The sequence below is a fragment of the Xyrauchen texanus genome, chromosome 11, assembly GCF_025860055.1.
Source record: "Xyrauchen texanus isolate HMW12.3.18 chromosome 11, RBS_HiC_50CHRs, whole genome shotgun sequence".
NCBI lineage: Eukaryota > Metazoa > Chordata > Actinopteri > Cypriniformes > Catostomidae > Xyrauchen > Xyrauchen texanus.
This window is the reverse complement of record NC_068286.1, coordinates 47,863,431-47,885,930: the sequence shown is the minus strand read 5'-3', so window position 1 is coordinate 47,885,930 and position 22,500 is coordinate 47,863,431. Positions and strand designations below refer to the sequence as shown.

Genomic DNA, 22,500 nt, shown 5'->3' with positions numbered 1-22,500 from the left:
CAGACAGACAGCACACTGGAGGTTAAGTCATTCACTAAATAGGGAGCAAGGGAGCATCCTATAACTCTCCTATAACTGTTCTGAGACCAGTGCAGACAGACAGCACACTGGAGGTTAAGTCATGCACTAAATAGGGAGCAAGAGAGCATCCTATAGCCCTCTATGCAGTTAAGTGCGTTCACTCCTAAAATCTGATCAAAAGTTGTATTCTTCAGAGACCCATCAAATGGTGCCATTCATCAGTAGAGCGATATTAAAGAACTGATAACAGAATAAGTAATAATACAAAATAATGTTTGAATATTGGTAAAGAATAATATTGCTTGAGATGGTTATCTGTTCATCTTTAGACATAAGTGCTCATTTGTCCTTTAATCTGGTCTCATGATGTTTAAGATGAAAGAGGAACTGCGCTTGATGTACTTTGACAGGTAGGACACACTTGCCTAACTACCCCCACTCAGCTCCACCTCCTCACGAGGACTACTGTCACACTTTTCAGCCGTTCAGATTAATCGTTGCGGAGGGATTATTAGGGAAGGGTGGCAGAACCCCCCACTATCACCACAGTGGAGGAGCTTGACAGGCTGGGCCTGTAATCTGCGTAATTTGCAGGTGTTCTCCATGTTCTTCTTTTAGGAAGGGTCGGGATTACCTCAGGATTAGACTGTTAAAACAGCCTTGTCTGACAGGGAGGCTTTCAGAGGCTGTTAGCACTAAGCCAACCTAACCTCCCCACATCCCGTCTGAGTTTGACTGTGACTGAATTCTAACAAGCTTGACAGTTAATTTACATTTCCAGGTGACTGGTCACAGGGATGTGCAGACTTGACAAATCTGCTCAGCAAAACTTGTTCTTTCAACACTGCCAAACATATTTTTCTTATTTAGTGTTTTTGTCTTGTTTTCCTGTAAAAATATCTAAATTCTTAAAACAAGATTTTTTTCTTGACAAGCAAAATGGCATAAAATTTTAAAGGGACAGTTCGCCGAAAAATTTAAATTCTCTCATCATTTACTCATCCTCATGCTGTTCCAGATGTGTGTGACTTTCTTTCTTCTGCAGAACACAAATTAAGATTTTTAGAAGAATATTTCAGTTCTGTAGGTCCATACAATGCAAGTGAATGATGACCAGAACTTTGAAGCTCCAAAAGCACACAAAGGCAGCATAAAAGTGATATAATACGTGTGGTGAGAAACAGAACAATATTTAATCTGTGATGGCATGAGGGTGAGTAAATGATGAGAATGATTTCATTTTTGGGTGAACTACCCCTTTAAATCTTAATTCTTGTTATCAGAGAAATCAGATTTTTTTTTTTTTAACTTTGCTTAAAACAAGAAAAAAAAATCTTCTTATTGGGTAAAAATATATATATTGTATTTGTATTTTTAAAATTTTTAATTCGGTTTTTTTTCCAAATATGTTTTAATATTTTTACTGAGAAACAATACAAAAATACTACTAAAGAAATTGTAATTTTGTTTTATTATTTTTTTACTTTTTTACTATTTTATTACTATTTGTATTTATTTAATTTTTATTTAATGTATTTTTCTGTCTTTAAACACTGTAAATAATAGTGTCTAATAATGAAGCACATGATCTTGGTAAGCATTCAGTAGTTTAAAGGACTGGGGGGGGGCAGTGCTGTGTCGGGATGTAGACAGAGCTGTTTGATCCTAATGGTGCTTTAGTGCAGCAGGGCGATTTATAAACCCTCAGATTGTGACTCACGGTGTGCTGCCAGCCTGTATCACAAGCACAAACTTAAAAAAAGTGAAAAAGGGTTTAGGAATCTCATCGAGTATTGACGCTGACTATCACACCTGGAGTCCTGAGAGTGACTCCAGTCAGGTCTCCTTAGCAACCAAATTGTCCCGGTTGCTAGGGAGGGCAGAGTCACATGGGGTAACCAAATTGGCCCGGTTGCTAGGGAGGGTAGAGTCACATGGGGTAACCAAATTGGCCCGGTTGCTAGGGAGGGTAGAGTCACATGGGGTAACCTCCTCGTGGTCACTATAATGAGGTTCTCGCTCTCGGTGGGGCGTGTGGTGAGTTGTGCGTGGATGCCGCTGAGAATAGCGCGAAGCCGCCACACGCGCTACGTCTCCATGGCAACGCGCTCAACAAGTCACGTGATAAGATGCGTGGATTGCCGGTCTCAGACGCGGAGGCAACAGAGATTCGTCCGCCGCCACCCGGATTGAAGCGAGTCACTACGCCACCATGAGGACTTAGAGCGCATTGGGAATTCCAAATTGGGGGGGGTGGAATGTATTGCGCCCAGTAAAAGTGCTGTTTCTTTGCATGCGCTGGTTTGGTGCCCATTTCAATAAAGGAATTAAGCAAATGAGGCAACAATGCAAACTTGCCCACAAATCCTGTGCTAAACGGGACGGTATTGCATCACTCCACAACTGTGATCCAGATGCCAGAATCATCTTTTTAACATACTAATTGAACGTGTGCTTGACTACTCGTCTGCATATATGCAAGTTTATGACTCTCTTCCTAATCATTTGATCATTATTTGATCAGTTACTCAGTCATGATCCATAGATAATATTCGATATCTCTTTTCAATCAAATTCAGTGTGCCAGCTGCTTTCCTTGGGGGTAATAGCACAATGTAAATTGCGCTGGGCAATTTTTGTGAATGAAGCACAATCTATTATGAGCCTAATTTACATGTAAAACATGAATTTCAATGACTTCACTGGAGATGCAGCACTAGTTCAGAGCTCATTGCACACGACTAAAATAGATTGCGGATGTTTAGTGAATAAGACGCAGTTTTCTGCGCTGAAATACCACACGCAAAAGTGGCACACACCAGTCTGTCCCTCTACGAGTGCATGGGTCGTTTTTCCTTGAGTTGCCCCATATTGTAAGACTGGTACAGTAACAGAAGAAAACACTGTTTTGGCTGAGGGTGAAGTATTGCCACTGAGTGTTATTATAAACACTGTGTGTGGGTTTATTCCCCAAACAGAGCTTTGTGTTATTCACTTAGTTCTATGCAGTAAGTCTGCGTGTGTGTGTGGTGTGTGTGCGTGCGCGTGCGCGTGTGTGTGTGTGTGCGTGTGTGTGTGTGTGCGTGTGTGTGTGTGTGTGTCAGTGAGTGAGAGTGCAATTAGCCCTGGTGCGCAGCTTTCAGCTGATAAACTCCCAGAGTGTACTGGGACGAGCTGACAATGGCTCTATTAAGGCTGCAATCCAAACAGAAAACGGGAAAATGATCTACCTCCTTATTAGCATACAGCTTTAATCGGATTTAAGGCTTTAATCACAAACTGCTGTTTAGTCCTGATCTTAAAAATGCTTCATAATCATACAACTCCTGAAATTGTTTAATTAGACTGCTTGTTTTTGTCACACAACTCACTTAATTGATATTTCTCTGCCCCTGTATTACATCGCTGTTGTAAGAGCTCTTCCGTGTGTGTGTGTGTGTGTGTGTGTGTGTGTGGTGAACAGAAGCAGGCGTGTGAGCTGGCCGGTCTGGAGCAGCAGAAGACGTCTCTGCAGATGGAGTTCGAGCGGTGGAGAAACATACAGCAGCAAACAACACTGAACCGCCCTGCTGTGGACCCCGAGCACCTGCAAGCCCAAGTCAAACAGCTCAGCCACCGACTGAAGGTCTCCTACACTTCCTTACATTACTATAGGATGTTATACATATGACAAATCGATTAAAGCAGTAACCTGTGTGAGATGATTAGCGTCGGTCAGAGGAAGCATAAATAGACTTTGTTCGTGACAGTGATGTATGAAATGTGTGCGCGTCACTGTTGTTGCACTAGTGTCTGAACTATAAGGATCTTTTGCTTTCATAACCGAATTCTATGTTTGTGTAAATACAACTCAATGTAAAGCGGTAAAGCGGTTAAGGGGCAAGGAGGAGGCAAGAACCAGCTTGACGATATAAATAATAGTTTAATGTTAAAGTGAACGTAAAACACACAAACATAAACACAGAGCAGCTGCATGTCATTCTCTCTCTCTCTCTCTCGAACCGTCGTCACCGGCCGCCTTTATCCCTTGTGCGCCCCCATCAGGCTGATTGGTGGACCGGACGTGCGTTGTTCCAGCCCGGCCCCGCCCACCTCCGCTCTACACTCAAGTAAACAGATTTAAGGCCAACTTAAAAAACTGTCAATGGCCAGAAGTAGCCTTAGATATCATTAAAAAGGTGGCTGGTAAACACAAGTAACACTGAAGTATACAATGCCATGATGAGAAAACCACTCGGAAACCTACACATTTCTCAATTTTCTACAAATATCTGTTTGGAAACCACCAATAATTTACTGTTGAGTCCATAAGCTTACATCACCCTTTTGTGTCAAAGATACACACACACACACCCTTTTCAGAATATATACAAAAATATGAGATAAAATATCATTTGTTTATGAAGTACTGCCCCTCAAAATCTAAATAACAGACATTTACATTGTCTGTGGAATACATGTAAATATCCACTATGTCAAATAGATTCATTGGGGCAGCACTAAAAAAAAAACAATAATAATGATATTTTGTTTTAATGATAAACATCTTAAAGATTGTGGTAGCGGGATGCTAACTTACACACTTAACTGTGCTGTAAATGTACCAGTTTGTACCGTAGCACATAAACAAAAGCTTTTGAATGTGTGTTCACTGCACTATTTTAAACATTTAATAATAATTACATTCTTTTATTTGAATAATTTGTTTTAATAACAGATCTGATTCTGAGTCATACAGCATGAAATGTGTATGAATGCATCATATCTAATAATAAAGTGTTCTTGTTCCCTCAATATTTGCGCTTGTATCTGGATTAAACGTGCGTGTCGTAATTCGATATAGTTACCGTGTAAACTTCAGAATGTCACAGAACGCTTCATCCACGACATGCATGAAGACAAAGAAATATGTCATGCAGCATTTTCCTTCACAATCAAAGCACACGTTTATCACGTTACACTGAAAACAGAGAAGCCGCGTTATTTGGGCAACAGGAAGTTGTGATTCCAACAATTTACTGGAATGAACCATTTTTACAAGGTATCATGAAAAAATTATTGTAATAAAATGAGTGATAGTGTGTGTGTGTGTGTGTGCATGTGAGATTGTGTGTGTGTGTGTGTGTGAGAGAGAGAGAGAGTGTGTGTGTGAGAGAGATTCTGTGAGTGTGTGAGAGAGAGAAAGAGAGCGAGAGAGAGAGTGTGTGTGTGTGAGCACCTGGCACCTTATTTTAATTGTATCTTGTTATTTGTTATCATTTTATCATTATTATTCATCTTGTAATTATCTGTTTTGTGTATCAATGCTTTGGCAATATTGTATGTAAACACAATCATGCCAATAAAGTACTTTAAATTGAAATTGAAAATTGAGAGAGAGAGAGAGAGAGTGTGTGTGAGAGTGTGTGAGTGTGTGTGAGAGAGAGAGAGAGAGTGTGTGTGTGTGTGTGTGTGTGAGAGAGAGAGAGTGTGTGAGTGTGTGTGTGTGTGTGAGAGAGAGAGAGAGAGAGTGTGTGTGTGTGAGATTGTGTGTGTTTGAGAGAGAGTGTGTTTGTGTGTGTGTGTGTGTGTGTGTGTGTGTGTGAGAGAGATTGTGTGTGTGTGTGCGTGCATCCGTGCACGTGCGCGTGTGTGTGTGTGTGTGTGTGTGTTGAACAAAGGCACTATTAAATAGTTTTTTATTATTATTACTTGAGGCATGTAAAATGATAAATAAATCAAGTTACTTTAAGTTTCTTCATGTGTTATTACTTTATAATGTTTGTGTCTACCGCAGTAGATCTCGTGTAATTGCATATGAATACCCGACACACAGCTTGAGTTTATTTTGCACTAGGAGAGTTAAATGTTACTTATCCTTAAACTACTATAGCTGTGCATTATACAAGCCCGACAACACCGTAAATAATACATATAGTTATTCCATTACAGATGCTGCAATGTACAGTTCTTTATCAAATCATATATGTTTTAAACACTTTTGAACTGGAAGTTGGAATAATATATATATATAATATTATCATTCATATTTATAATTTATTACATTTGTAAAATATCTTTTTACATCTTTCCAGTTCAAACAATTCAATTAAAACAAATGTTACAAAAAGAGATTTGTTGTAAAATAAAGGATCTTTCACATAACTTTAGAACTGTTTTACTTCATTCATTTGAATAAATTACAGAACAATAAAACAATTATAATGTCAGTTTTGTAAAACACTTTTTTTAAATATCGTCGTCATCTTGAAAATATAATAAATATTAAGAAGTTCTGAAAGGCCATTTTTAATTGTAGTTGACGTCACTCTGTTATGCCACATGTAACAGTTTGTTCATCCAAATGAATTCCAAAATATTGATAATTAAATATTAAGATCAATAGCATTTTTTAACACCGTACTCTTTCTTAAAAATCAAATTTTCTTTGAAATTATTTAGTTTTACCTTGAATGAAATGATGAAATAATTCATATAAAACTGTAGGATTTATGAGTTTCATAAAAATAAAAAAATTCCGATGCAAGTTGTAAAATGTCCTATATAGTGTATAAATATACAGCGGGACAATAAATCCTATAAAATAAATATTTGTGTGTAAATGGGTTCTGATTAGCGTTGCAGCATCCTCGTTAAGAATCCTGATGGTCTTGCACGATGGGATATCAGATGATAGGATAAATGTGTGATGCTTTCTCTCTGCAGAGTGCCAACAGTGAGATGAGCAAACACAGCGCTGCTAACAAGAGCCTGAGGGCACAGTTAGATGAAAGAGATCAGACGCTGAAGGAACTGCACGAGAGGTAAATATTCTCCATCCCTTCAGTCCCTCTTTCCCTTATAGTATTGAGATATTCTCACTTCTTTAGTGCGTTCCTTCACATTTGCAGTGTCTGATTCCACCGTGTGGCAACTCGGTTCTTGAATGTTACATTTTGACATCCATGGCGACGACCGTGTGTACGAGAGCATCAGAGGAGGTGTCGTTTGCTTCCTCTGTACTTGTGAAGAATTGTCGTAAAGCGTCTTGCCCTGGGCGCGGTCTCACGGGCTGTCCTAACTTTAGTCATCTAGCTGCAAAAGCACCCTGCTCACATTTACTGATGGACTGAATGGTCGAGCAACCTGATGTTTGGCAATTTCGAGATTATCAGCTCCCTTATCGTTCAACCACCGCTTGCGTTCTCTGACAACAGATCCTCATACAGTCCGCTATATTTCTCCTCGGGTAAATGAATCTTGTTATAAGACATGTGTACTTTTGGAAGTGTGTCGATGTCACACTGTGTGTTTACAAGCAGGTAAAAATCAGATGTCTGGCGTCAGTCCTTGACAACATGTGAAATCACAGATGAGGACTCTCTGTGAACAGCAGCCGCCGTATGCCACGCAGCTCGTTTAAATTAAATACATGTCTAGACGCTGTAAAAAATACATCTCTAACACCAAGGGGCTGCTGCACTGCCTTAAAAAAGGGAATTTCAAAGCACGCTGCCATGTCCTGAGTCAATATCCGGCGCAGAGGTCTCTGCCTTATTCATAAAGGCCTGCCTTTCATGTGCAGCCTGTTGTCTTTCCATATCATACATGTATTCAGCTCCTTTGTTTTCTACTGCAAACTGTGCATCCGTGATCTGTGAAAGTACTTACAAGTGTGTTATCACCCAAAATGCATTCTGAATTAGCAATCTAGCACCTCGACGACAGAGTGGAGAATGCCGAGGCGATTTTAGTGAGCCGGCGTCCATAGACCAGCTGTCCCAGAGCTCACGCCGGTCATCACTGCATCTTGCTAGTCTTTTTTTCGGACCGGAGTACCCCTAAAATAAATGTTATAGATCTAATTGCGATTTGCTCTCTCGTGCTTTGGAGAAGATGGAGTGGGGGAGGACGGCTGAAGTGCAGCTGTAAGTCAACAGGAAAAACGTCTCCGTCCACACCGCAGCAGGGTCAATACGGCTTTTCTCATTAATGGCTGTTGGGTAACCTGACTCCGTGTCCCCAGGCCACCCGGTCTTATTTAATTTAATGTCACTCCAATAAGAAGCTCTCACATTTATTCAGTGCATTTGCTTCAGGCACCCGTCCTGGAATTTGAGGATAGTTATTTAAAAAGGACCTTTACACATCATTACAGAAGCTCTGGTCAAGGAGGCGGTCAGTAAAACAGCCGTGAAATGTTAACATATTCCAACACTCTTATGTCCGCTTACTTCATACACGGCTCTATATGTTGCAAGCGTTTGATTCGCTTTGTGTCTAATGTCATTATTCATTTCTGTTTGCTACTTTTTCAGTGGATGAGATAAAAACTTGGTGAACTATTGTGGAAATAAAAACACATAATCTGCATCTGTTCTGCGAGCATTTACACTATTTAAAGGGACAGTTCACCCAAAAATGAAATTCTCTCATCATTTACTCATCCTCATGTCATCCCAGATGTGTGACTTTCTTTCTTCTGCAGAACACAAATGAAGATTTTTAGAAGAATATTTCAGCTCTGTAGGTCCATACAATGCAAGTGAATGGTGACTAGAACTTTAAAGCTCCAAAAAGCACATAAATGCAGCATAAACGTAATCCATACGACTCCAGTGGTTTATTCATGTTTTCAGAAGCGGTATGATCGGTGTGGGTGAGAAACAGATCAAAGTTTAAGTCTTTTTTAATCATGCATGATCCTCCCTACCCAGTAGGTGGCGATATACACAAATAATGTGGATCACCAAAAACACAAGAAGAAAGTGAAGGTGGAGATTTATAGTAAATAAGGGCTTAAACTTTGATCTGTTTCTCACCCACACCGATCATATGACTTCTGATCACATGGATTAAACCACTGGAGTCTTATGGATTAGTTTTATGCTGCCTTTATGGGCCTTTTGGAGCTTGAAAGTTCTGGTCACCATTCACTTGCATTGTATGAACCTACAGAGCTGAAATATTCTTCTAAACATCTTCATTTGTGTTCTGCAGAAGAAAGAAAGTCACACACATGTGGAACAGCATGAGGGTGATGAGATGATGACAGAATTTTCATTTTTGGGTGAACTGCCCCTTTAATAATTATTTAAAAAGAAAGAAAATTAATTCTGTGTCTCTTTCTTCTGCACTAGCTGCTATACTACTCCATCACTTGAGATCTTGGCTGTGCTATACTTCAGATACTGTTGATGTTTGTGAGAAATTGTTTGCTGTGTTCCTCATATGAGAGTCTGCTAAATGATTGAATGTAAATGTTCACAGGGTCAGTGTTTTAGAGAGAGATGTGACAATGAAAAGGCAGCTGGTGGAAGATCTCAGGAGCAGACTGAAGGTTTGCCAGGACTCTGAACGGAGCCACAGAGCAGTGACTGAAGACCTAGAGAAGAGAGTAGGTCCTGCTTAAACATTACAACAACTTAAAGGATGTTAATCACATGAACAACCTTTGAGCAACCTTATTACAACCTATTAATTATTATTTCAGTGTTGGTCTGTGTGTGTGTGTGTGTGTATGTATGTGTGTGCGTGCATGTGTGTGTGTGTGTGTGTGTGTGTGTGTGTGTATGTGTGTGCGTGCATGTGTGTGTGTGTGTGTGTGTTTGTGTATATGTATGTGTGTGTGTGCGTGCATGTGTGTGTGTGTATATGTATGTGTGTGCGTGCATGTGTGTGTGTGTGTGTGTGTGTGTATATGTATGTGTGTGTGTGTGTGTGTGTGCATGCATGTGCGAGCGTGCGCGTATGTATGTGTGTGTGTGTTGTCCCGATTCTTCACATTTACTATTTGTATAAAAATAGGAAAGTAATTTAATGTTGGCTGCCCTGGTTAATAACTGTTGGTTTTCCGTGCTAGATAAAGATTCTCTCGGAAGAGTCCTCTAACCGAAAAGCCCTGGTCGACTCTCTGAAGAGAAGACTGACAGTTGCCACTGCAGAAAAAAAACAACATGAGACAACAAGCCAAAAAATCAAAGAGGAGCTTCAGAAAAAGGTTCCAGCGCTTTGAATGTTCCATATTGTCACGACTCTGTATCTGAATGGTCATTTAGTGACTGTAAATGTCTGTTTGGTTCAAGTGTTTTTTTTGTTTTTGTCATTAATTACTGAATCACTGTGAGTGGTTTGATGTGTGGCTCAATGCCAAACTTTACCCCAGTTTTCCTGATAGTTTCTTCTGTTCATTTATCTCACTCTAGTAATCATTTGTTGTGTATTATACATATGTTCTAATGTCCTAAAAGCAAGTATGTTTGAGTGGGATATCTGATGTTTTTGTGCATGTCCCAGGAGCAGAGAGTGGCCGCTCTGCAGGTGCGTATAGGGGAGTGTGATCAGGCCATGGTCGAGCTGGAGCGGGCTGCATCTCAACAGATGCACGGTTTGGCCCAGCAGAGCACTCAAGCTATGGAAACACTGCAGAGTAAACTTGCCCTCGCTGAGTCCCAGCTGCACCAACTCCACACATTTATTCAGGTATCTGAACTGTCCAACATTCGGATTATTCCACCATCTTATATTCATATTTAGGACATTTAGAATGCCCTAATCTCTCTCTGCAGTCAAGCGTTCTTTCCATTGCAAATGCTCAGAGACTTCTGATTGGATGAGCCGTCTTCTACGCTGTTACAAAATGACAACGAATGCACACCTGGGACGTTTATATATTAATGCGGCAAGATGTTTGGCATCGCGAACAGACTACAGGAAAATGTGTGACATCGTCACTGATCGTCATCAATAGTAAATGTCCTAACACTTTACAATAAGGTTGCATTTCTTTACATTAGTTAATGCATTATGAACTAGCAATGCACAATGTATTTTTTAGCTAACATTTAGCAAGATAAATAAATGCTGTAAAATCTAGTTTATTGTTTGTTCATGATGCATTCACTAATGCTAACAAAGTTGTACCTGTGTATTGAATAATGGCATCTATATCATGTGACTGTCACAGCCAGCAGTTTTAGGAAAGTAATGCACTACTGGAGTCGATGCATTATGGTGAATTGTATTTTTTTTTAACCACGGGTCAGGGGTTTTTCTGCACTCTGCTTTGTGTCATGCCAAATAACACCTCTTACCCCACGGTAAAAATCAATTTAAAGCGTGGCCTCTCCTGACTTATTGCTTTAATTCAGCACACACTGTTGTCAGAATGCAGCGTGTAGCCTGTGGTTTGTTCTAGTCAACACAGTTAACCTGTAGCTGATTCCTGCTAGTGTGTTAATGATGGTCCCTGCAGACGGCCCGGCTCTCTGGACAACATTCCCCTGTCATGGATTGATGAGCTTTGAACATGTCATCCCGTCAGGAAGCTTCAGGACGGATCTTTTGGGATGAATAGTGCCGTTTTGGGATGCACGAAGAGCTTTGTTTGAATCATACAAATGTATTTGATAGCATGTAGTGTGTTAAAGAGCAGGTTTGTGATATTGCATTTCAATCTTGTGACATGTTAACTTAAAAGTGCATTAAATGCGTATTGCTTTTACTTCTGTAGCACAATGTGTTAGATTAGTATATTATGAAGGCATTTTTAAGACAATCCGGACTTTGTTTTGCTGGTAAACATTTACTGCCTGTTCAGATGCTGCTGTGGAGAGTTGTGAAACGCAGGTAAAAACTCATTTTCTTTTCTCCGTAATTTCCTCAGTAGTTTATCTTCTAATACAATCCAGTGTGATTTAATGCCAGAAAGTCATTTAAAAGAGGAATCTTTGTCCTCCGCTCCTCTAATCCTCCTCCTCTGGTAAATTGGCCCTGTGGCTCGGGTGATTGTAGGTAAGAGCCCCTCTCCTCTTGGCCCCCATCACACCATCCCGCCGCTCGGCTGCCTCTCAACAAGCGGTCAGGGAAGCCGCGCAGAGTCAGTGATAAATTTGCTTAATCTCTTTCTGGATTTTTCCGTGCGCTGGGCTTAGGTCAATTGAATCTACCCTTTGACTAGTGACAGTGAATATCTATTAGGCTTTAAATAAAGTCATAGGCTCTTTTGACAGCTTGTTGATGAACTGGGCATCCCTCTGGAGAATGTTGAATGTTGTAGGTTTAATAATGTTTGTGTAGTCTATGTTAATGCACAGGATAAGGGAAGTGAAAGTTCACATGCACCAATTTATATACATTTACCGGAGTCCTCTCGGCAAGCGGAGCTGCAACCAAAAATACTTCCTGTACTGACTCTTTGCTTCTGTGCACGCTACAGACTCCGCATTGATGATGCTATTTCTATAACAATATTGAGACTCCAGACTGACATTTATTTTACTATGCAAATGTCCCCGTATACAAGCTTTCAAACTAATATTTTATTATTTTTAATGTGTGTTGGTTGTCCGCAAACGGCACATTAATTCTCCATTGCAGTCAATTAAGGCACCTCTGCTTTAAAGCACACGTTTTATCCACCAATGAATATAAATGATTGTTTTCAGACCATCACACCTGAAAAAAACATCTGCTAGTGAAATTGCTTCGGGTCCTTCTGGCATTGCTGCATATTCACAGTATGTGAGTTTGTGGAAGCAAGACTGGCCTTTATGTAATCCAACAGTATCCCCTGAAATATAATGAAGATCCATTTGAAGTATTTATGATGAAGGCTTTATGAAACAAATAACTGGGATGGGGAGATGTGGGAAATGGGGCATGCCCCAAAGAACTGTGCTCTGATCAACCGCATGTGATTGCTCTCACTTATACTTCAGTGGGTTAACCAGGACCACGAGCGCGCGCGCACACACACACACACACACACACACACACACACACAGACTGTCCACTCCAAGGTCAGGTTTTCACAAGGCTTATGGGGAATGATACAGGAGATTATTGCTACGATCAATAAGCTGAAAATGAAACAAAGGGGAGTTCACTTTATTGACTTTCTCATGTACAGTGGCAGCTTTAACATTTAATTGTCTCTTAGTATTTAGCAACAGCTCCCATTTAGCTCTCTCCTCCACGGGATCAACAAAGAATAAGACCCGCGTTCACCACCATTTTAAGAGCCTCTCGTAATGTACACTCTTATGAGAGCATCTTCTACAGTATGTGCCATACAAACAAGAAAACAAAGTGTGTTTTTTAGCCGCAAGGTCACTCTGTGTAATTCCTCTTAACTTTTAGAAATTTTCCATGAAAAGTCGAGAGCATCAGGCTGCTCATTCCGCTCCCAGTTTGACAGTCATCCCAAACGTTGACCTCTTGATCATGCCACGTTTATGACGCCATCAGATGTTTTATGTGACCTCTTTATGTTGTGCTTCTGAAGGCACTGGCTCGTGAAGTGGCAAGAGAGGTGCAGGACGCTAAAACCTGTTTGCGGATGAAGAGGAAGAGACAAAAAGAGGGAAGCAGAGTATCGAAATGCTCTCTGGTGAAAGCAGCGTCCATCCTCAACATGACGGAGACGGACCTGGTGGACATGCTGGACACCGATGAGGTCAGTGTTGTCTTTGATATGGCCTGCGGACTAACAATTGTGAAAAGTTGCAAATAACAAGAAGCAATAACAAAGACTCGAAGTTGTACTCGTGCTTTAATTCAGTGCAGTTCATCATTTAATAATGGCCCTGACTGGTGCATCATGTGTCTAATAAGAAATGTCCCTATTTGAGCTGATCGTACCGCGTTGGTGCTTTCACGAGTCTGCAGTTAGCCCCAGCTGCATCCACAAGCAAACGCGGCTTGCCAAACTACACTTACTGATCCGTTCACTCAGGATGTGTTCTGGGTGTTGCCCTACAGAATGCAACAGAACACGAGGGACTCCAGACATGATTTTTAAAGTCAAACAACTTTTAACGTGATGCTGAAAAACAGCAAGACGTTTCAACAGCCAAATACGTCCTCTTGATGCATGTGTAAATACACCAGCATTACAGAAACAAAACCAAAAAAATGCATAAACAAAATTGAGTCTTATAAGACTTAAAATAAGAGTCTTTTTACATTAAAAATGCATGTGATCATTTGTGCGATATTTCATTCATTTGTTTGCATATCGTGTAATTACTTTGATTAAAATCTATTTACAGCCCTCTTGAATTTTTTTGGCCAATCATGCATGAGTTTTGGCATCATTTGTATATGTGAATGATTTGATTGGACTTGCTAAAATTCTGCACACACATGTACAGTGTATATATATATATGTATGTGTATGTATATTATGGGGCTTTTGGGGCAGTGGTGTGGCCAGAAACAAGACTTAAACTAAAACACAATTAAGTGAAATATAATAAAATGACCATTAACACGCATTGCAATTTCTATTTGGTTATAATTAGTTTATGCTCTGTAGTTTAAATGACTATGCAGTCCTGTTATTATATACAAATATATTAAAATATGAGGCTTAATAATTTGTCCCAAAAAAAAAACGTTTTGGAATTATTATTGTCCAAAATATGCTTAAAAAATAAATTATATATAATAATAATAATAATAAATGATGGTACACTTTGCACAATCCAGAAAAAAGATAAAAATACATCAGGTTTTATTTATATTTTAAAAGCTTAATTATGTTTAATAAATAAATCAGTGATGCATTGTGCTGAACAGAAGAACGCAGAACTGTAAAGAGTCAAAACATTGTTTGTATTTATGGAGAACATTATTAGTTCATAATAAAAAAAGAAAAATAATTCTGTTGTTACATTAATTATTAAGCCAATGTAAATAAAGGATAATACCACGGGTGGCGTGATGCAAACAATAAAACGTCAAATAAACAAAGCCATGTCATTTAGATATGCAAGATCACATTGTTGGGTGGCAGTTGCACACCCTGGCACACCCATGCCTACGCCACAGTTTTGGGATCATCGAGTGACACTGACTCACCCACACAAAACACATTTCAAGCATTTTTCTGCATGGCTGTTAATGGCTTCTCTGGCCGTGTTGAATGTGTGTGATTTGCAGGAGAGTGAGGAGGCGTGTGCGGGTCATGGGGCAGACACAAATTGGACTGAGCATGTACAACATATCCTACAGCAGCAGGTTTGACTCTCATTTATCAGCAGTTCCAACATTCTGTCCAAATATTGCCTTTTTCAATATTCACAGTTTAGTTAGGTTTAAGTGGTGCTTTTAATAACTGGAAATATCCTGCATATTGTACATTTATATGAAGAGTCACTGATTTTGCTCCCAAGCTTCCCAGAATTCCATGCTTTGTTTGTACATGTAATTTTTTTTTTGGTTTGTTTGGCTGTTTTTTCTTTTTTTTTGCTATGAATGAGATCATTAAAAGAATACATTATGACTTCTCCTGTAGAGTGTGTGTGTGTGTGTGTGTGTGTGTGTGTGTGTGTGTGTGTGTGTGTGTGTGTGTTTGGCTGTCAGCCTGTAACATGTATCCAGTGCGATCCATGGGCTCTGACGTGTCACTACAGCGCTAGTGGCTTTGACCGTTGACCTCAGTGACCTGTCTATACCCGATCTGCACATCTCTGCCTCTTACCGCTCAACACTTTAGGGGACTCTGTCTCTCTGTTTTTTGTTTTTCTCTCTCTCTCTCTCTCTCTCTCTCTCCCTCGCTTCCTCTGCTGGGCTGTGAGACCCCGAGGCAGCTTGTTAGTGGTGGGCCGAGTATTGATCTGGCAGGTCTGTCGATGCAGGGAGATTGAGCCAAGCTCCACTAGAGACTCTCCACCAGCAGGCTACTATTGACACACTCACATACACACAAATAGAGCAGCCGCCCGCTGGAGACTCTTCACAGGCAAGTTGCTATCGACGTTTTCTCAGCTCCACCGACACTACTGCTCGCTGTATGACAAGGCTGAGACCGGCCCCCGTCCCCCGAGAGCCGTGCTGACACCAGCACGGTGACCCGCACGTTAGTTTTTCTTTCTTTCAACTCGCTCATCCTCTGATTTTTCCTCTCCTCAGGGAGTGTGGCTCTTGCTCTGACTTGTGATCAAGGCAAGTTTATTGGCAGCTGAGCTTTTTTATGTGCAGGAAGACAGACCAGTCAGTCATTGTTGGTGATTTGTATGTGTTGTACTTGTATGTGTCTTAAATGCCTTGATATTCATATGATACAACAAAGCCACCTTTAGTAAGATGAGGTCCATCTCTTCCCCCCACTTACAATAAACACCTGGTTGAAATTCCACCGGCATTACACATCCATTTCATGGCCTTTTTTGAATATTTTAAAATAGTGTGTGCGTGTGCGTGTGCGTGCGTGTGTTTGTGCGTGCGTGCATGCGTGTGTGTGTGCATGTGTGTGTGCGTGCGTGCGTGTGTGTGTGCGTGCTCGTGTGAGTGTGTCCATGTGAGAGTGTGTGCGTGAGTGTGTGCGTGTGTGTGTGTGTGTATATGTATGTGTGTGTGTGTATGTATATGTGTGTGTGTCAGTGTGTCCATGTGAGTGTGTGCGTGTGTGTGTGTGTGTGTGTGTGTGTGTGTGTGTGTGTGTGTGTTATCTAACAGAGGCCTTTTTTTCCTCGGCTGTCAGCCCCTGTATACGGTGTGAGCTGTCACTGTCAGCCGCTAATGGTGGTACCACTGTGACGACGTCCTATTACTGCTGTGGCCCTTTCAATAGCACAGCTGTCACTATAGTGCCACACGTCAACGTAACAAGCTCATGCATGTCAGAATAATGCTGGGACAGTCTGTGTCCTTTGGAAGGGAAAAACGGAGGTGCTGTTCACTCTTCAACTTGTCATTTTATCTGTCTGTTGGACATCACACTAAAGCTTGTACGACTATGACATTGATTATGGTCTATTGTCATTTCCACATTGCATGTTTGCTCTGTTGGCTTCGGATAATATTAATGAACATTCCTCACTCTGGATGCGGCTGTCTCTTTTATTACCCCTTATCTTGCCACGACCTGCACCAAGCATCTCTAAACTCATTCCCTTCTCTCTTAATGAAACAACAACACTTCCTCACTTTAGGGTCACAACCTGGGAATAACATCGCCAACATATAAGCTATAAGTGAATAACCCATTCTGAGCTACGAGTGTCCACCCGCAAACCCTCATCCAGCCCAGGGACCCCCTCTGCCCAGTAGCAGTAGACATTTAATTGCTTGCGTTTATTTGTGGATTCCTAATTATTGACTAGAGGTAAATTATAACACCACGGCCTTTATGAAGAGATGGAAATGACTGTTAGAGCTAATGAACTGAGCCACCCTGCCTCCAGTCATTTATCAAGCACATTCATCTCAGCCTGACAGCACACAATCATTACAGAAGTCACGTTCCCCCCCATAACGACCAGCACAACTCGGATTGTAAAGGCCAGAGATTCCAGCTGGAATATCTCTGCTGTTACGCTTGTGCCATTGTGTGGACTAAGTCTGTCTTGGGCTGCTTTGCTAACACAATGGATTTTGAAGGGTGTGTGTGGGTGTGGTGCCATGAAAAAATGTGCATGCTATTCTGCATACACCTATTGAACTTCAGTAACCTCCCTTAGGTAACCATGAGCAAAGAAAACACGTTTTCGGTTGTACAGGGATCCCACGATCAGGGGCTCGTTTATGTACGCGCTGAAGCCCAGGGGCCCACAACTCCCGGGGGGGCCCTTTCACGGCGTCCGCCGCCCCATTCTCCCCCGTCGACATTTGCGGGAGGAGTCCATGTGAGGGGATGCTCTTGTAAACACTGAGACGGTGTGCAACAGCAGCTGGGTTTCCATCCATGTGTTATGCGCATTTTGGAATATGGCATAAAAACAACTGGATGAAAACGGCAAAATGCGCATAAATAAACGTTTACGGTTGCTCGAGGTGGATCCATTTTTTATTTGATGAGAAGAAATGCGAATAAACTATCATGACAATACATTTAGCGAATAAACTCCTACTGAATTTATTGAGAATGAAATATGTGCATCAAAAAAGTCATGTGACTGAATAACTTACATTAATGCATTTGGCAGATGCTTTTATCCAAAGTGACTTACAGAGCACTTATTACAGGGACAATCCCCCCGGAGCAACCTGGAGTTAAGTGTCTTACTCAAGGACACAATGGTGGTGACTGTGGGGATCGAACCAGCAACCTTCTGATTACCAGTTATGTGCTTTAGCCCACTACACCACCACCACTCCACTAATAACTGGACTAACTAGCGGACCAATCGTCGCATCTGAAATGTTGCTCAAGCTCAATTAAGTTAGAAACATGAACTGTGCCGAAGAACAGGCTTATTGACACTTTTGAAAAATATCTTATAGATCTGCACGTCATAAGGATGGAGGAACGCACACACATATCACACTCCCAGAACTCTGGGACTATATTCAGATTTTTCACAATAATTAAATTCGCAACTCGGATGAAAACGGAGCTGGTGAAAGCTGTATGTGTAGCGCATGTTCATAGAATTCGATTCGGTCAAAATTCATTTAAAAAATCTGTATCCAGCCATCACTAATGCCTAGAAAGGTCATGGAAAGGTCATGGAAAGGTCATGGAAATGCATTGTTTAAAACAGGATGTCCATATGACTTGATTGCAGACTTGAGATTCCTTGAATCAATGCATGCATACTATATGTGGAGGAAATCCTTCTAGATTCCTGAAGGTTTTTAGAGCCGTTTATTTAAATTCCCTGTTTCATTGGTTAAACACCATTGTTCATTTTCCCATATAATTCCCAGCACTTCAGTCTCATTTATCAGTGTCAGTACTAGTGATGTCAAACACCAGTGAAATGTGCATGACAGCATTGTCAACAGACCACTGTACTTTGAGCATTATGCTATTGTTTGATCCTCGTTCTGCCCCCTCCCCTCCATCAGTTTCTAATGAGAGCGAGAAGGAACAAAGACTTGGGAGTGCTCCATATTTAATCTACAGTGTATTTAGGTCAGATCTACCGGCTCAGGTTGTATAGACCTGACGATGTAAGAAACAACATTTAAAAAAAGGAGTTTTAATTACAAGTATCTGTAGCCCCAAGTGTCCAATTCCCTTTCATATTGGTCTCCAGTGGCCTGAAAGGGAGAATGGAGAGGAGAGGCATTGCATGGTGGGTAATTACTGGCACAGAAGAATGGATCGGTGCTTTGCTTGATTTTCTTACCTGATCTCTTGTTTTCCCACATTCCCACATGTGACACATTCATTATCGTCTAATCAAATGCAGACTTTAGTAGGTCTTGGATGTTTTGGTTGTTGTTGTTTTTTTTTTTTTTGTTTTCTCCGTTATTCCCACGTTCAATATTTTGATTTCAAATTAAACTTGTGAAGATCAAAGATCAGAAAGCTTTATATTCCTAGACCGCAGTGTGATCATAGAACACATTATAATCCACACTCCACAGTGGCCTAGATTGGGGAGAGTTTGTCAGGGTGTGTTGATGGCATCGTTCATCCCAAAATGAAAATTCTCTCGTCATTTACTCACTTTTTTGTTGTTGTATAGATTCTCCTCTTTGCCCAGTAGGTGGCGATATGGACGACGAATACAAATCGCCAAAAGTGCAAAAAGAATGTGAAAGTGAAAGTGGAGATTTATAGTAAATAAGATCTGTTTCACACACACACCTATCATATGACTTCAGAAGTCATGGATTAAACCCCTGGAGTCTTACAGATTATTACTTGCATTGTATGGAGCTACAGAGCTGAACTATTCTTCAAAAACCTTCATTTGTGTTCTGCAGAAGAAAGAAAGTCACACACATCTGGAACAGCATGAGGGTGAATTTAAGTCTTGTTTAATTATACATTCTCCTTCCTACCCAGTAGGTGGTGATATGCATAAAAAAAAAAAGTTGATCACCAAAAATACAAGAAGAATGTGAAAGTGAAAGTCGAGATTTAAAGTAAATAAGGGCTGAAACTTTTGTCTGTTTTACACCCACACCTATCATATCACTCCTGAAGACATGGATTAAACCACTGGAGTCTTATTGATTACATTTATGCTGCATTTATGTGCCTTTTGGAGCTTCAAAGTTCTGGTCACCATTCACTTGCACTGTATGGACCTACAGAGCTGAAATATTCTTCTAAAAATCTTCATGTGTGTTCTGCAGAAGAAAGAAAGTCACACACATCTGGAATGTCATGAGGGCGAGTAAATGATGAGTGAATTTACATTTTTGGGTGAACTGCCCCTTTAAAGTGGCATTTGATGGGTTTGGCATGTTTTGCTAACAGGTTTTAGCATGTCTTATCAACCTGTGTTATGTAGTTGAAGGAAGGAAGCAACAGTGCTCAACAGACGAGATATTCCAGTCAATTTGATTGGAAACATTTCAGTATCTTCAGTACTCCGACTTGGCTTCACAAATGCTTCTCTTACGGCTGATAACAAAAGGAGCTTGATTCAGTCCATTTAGACGGAGTATCTGTGGGTGTGTGCGGGATGAGTGTTTTGTGACTAGGCCTGTAGCTTCGCCCCAGGCACCTTCACACTCTATGAAACCAGTGTCACCTAATTGGACTATAAAAACACCTTCATATTGTTGCAGATTTCTTTCCCCCCACTTCTCCTCAGGCCAGGCCAGTCGATTTTGAATCAACTCCTGGGCATGTTAATGAAAACGCAGCCCAAAGAGAGCTTTGTGGAATAGTGAAGAGCTCACTAGGGCCGTCCAAAGGGAGGAGATTACCTGCTAAAGCAGCTGTTACATGATAATGACGGAGTCTGCCGTCCCTGTGGGCCTGTTTGAGAGCACAGAGACATGATGCGACTCAGGCCTCTCAGGTTTAGCGTGGTACCAGATACCGTAGCGGGTTTTTTTTTTTATATCGTCCAATAGACTTGTACATTTTTGAAAGTAATTAATTAAATTCCTTTGCCGTAACCCCTGCAGCCATTTCCTCTGTAGTTGAAGTTTAGCACAGCTCAAGCAAGCTTTTGATGAAGTCAGCACTGAGACTGGGTTATACTCCAGTCTACCTGCCCCAGGGGACAACACTGCTCCCCTCTCCCTAATGAGACACACACTTTCCTCCCTCTGACTTTCTTTCCTCTTCATTTGTGATTCATCCCTCCATCTATTTCAACCCAGCTACCTAAACACACTTGCTCTGGAGTTTATTTGTCTCTCTCTCGGCTTCTCGTGTTGAGAACGTTCTTTTTCTGTGCAAAATCGCTCAATGAAGAGTATTAAAAATACATTTCACTGTGTCTTTTAGAAAAGTTTATTTCAATATTTATGGACGATGCAGGCCTTTGATCCCCAATGCTAATTACCGGCGAGTCCTTGAGAGGGATTTGGGGGAAGGAAGAAAGCGAAGTCAGAGTATAGGTTAGCACGCCCTCCGTGCTTGGCGCGCACACACACACACACACACACACACACACACACACACACACACACACACACGCTCGGTTCACTTCCTCATTCCCTGCATCACTAAGGGCAGTGTCAGGATGTGAGTGGCATGACAGCAAATCAAACCTCAAAACAATCCCATTTAGTATTTGAGGAAATGTGTTTGAATGTTTGAATTTTTTCCCCACGAAATGTCCTCTTCTAGAAATTAAAGGAAAGCCTCGGTGACCTGTTCCTTGAGTTTGTTCCTTGTCGTAATGAATGAGAGCGGAGTCTTGCGCAGGTTAGAATCATCATCAAAGACAAAGACACCCCAGAGAAGCTGTCTGGTGTCAAAACACAAAGCGAAAGAAGCCTCGCTGTACTTCTTGACAGGTTTTCTTTTCTCTCTCTCGCTCTCTCTCTCTCTCTCTCCCCAGATCCCCTCTGCAGGCCTGCTGATGGACGCCATGCTGTTGAAGATGAAGGAAGGCAAAGTGCTGACAGAGAAACTGGCCGCTCTTACAGCTGCAGTCAGCAAAAACGCCTGACCGGAGGAAAAAAGACAGAAAGGGAGCAAGAGACTGTAATACTTCTGTAAGATGGAGTGTGCCCTGCGTGGCAGTGGACGCCCCTCGTCTGCGCAGCCACTCCACCCATTCCTCTGCCCTCACCCTCTTATAGTCCGATGCCTTCCAGAGCACATTGATTCGTTTTTGGCTGATAATGTAATGCAAAAAGCTTTTAGATTCTCCTCCAAGAAGCATTCATTTGTAAACAAAGAAAAAATGATGCACGGCACGAAACACACCGTGACTTTTGCCTCGCAAGAATTTTGTACCAATAAAAATGTGAAATGCTCATTGTGTTGGTTTATGGCCTTCATCATCAGCATAAAGGAAAAGCTTAAGGGGGTTTTTTTAAAGCTAAAAAAGGAGAATACTGATTGTTCTGTATAATTATCAGCTCAAACGACTGGATTTGATATTAAACAGTATATTAAATATTTGACTTGTATAAATTGTTGATATGTTTGAACTTGTGGATCAGCTATTTGAATTATTAATGCTCTTATTTTGGAAAATCACTGAAGAGATAGCATGCACGCTGTGAGGAACACACTGTCGTGGGTGACGGGTGCGTTCATTTGCTTAAACACAAATATGTGCATGACCATAATTGGTGGGGAGGAAAGTTCAGTTTGATGTATCGTCACGCTATACTGTTGATGTTGAT

The 22,500-nt window shown here is 41.0% G+C and overlaps 1 protein-coding gene across 1 annotated transcript in view; it reads left to right on the top strand.

The window, feature by feature from the left end:
* cntln (centlein, centrosomal protein) overlaps positions 1–22,196 on the top strand; it is a 108,626-nt gene extending 86,430 nt beyond the window's left edge. Inside the window, exons 20-27 of the mRNA XM_052137275.1 lie at positions 3,485–3,646; positions 6,727–6,824; positions 9,271–9,397; positions 9,863–10,000; positions 10,297–10,482; positions 13,286–13,456; positions 14,944–15,021; positions 21,705–22,196. Of these exons, the coding sequence (XP_051993235.1) occupies positions 3,485–3,646; positions 6,727–6,824; positions 9,271–9,397; positions 9,863–10,000; positions 10,297–10,482; positions 13,286–13,456; positions 14,944–15,021; positions 21,705–21,815 (1,071 nt within the window). The 3' untranslated portion in view covers positions 21,816–22,196. The remainder of the gene's footprint in view (positions 1–3,484; positions 3,647–6,726; positions 6,825–9,270; positions 9,398–9,862; positions 10,001–10,296; positions 10,483–13,285; positions 13,457–14,943; positions 15,022–21,704) is intronic.
* The last annotated feature ends 304 nt before the right edge of the window (positions 22,197–22,500 follow it).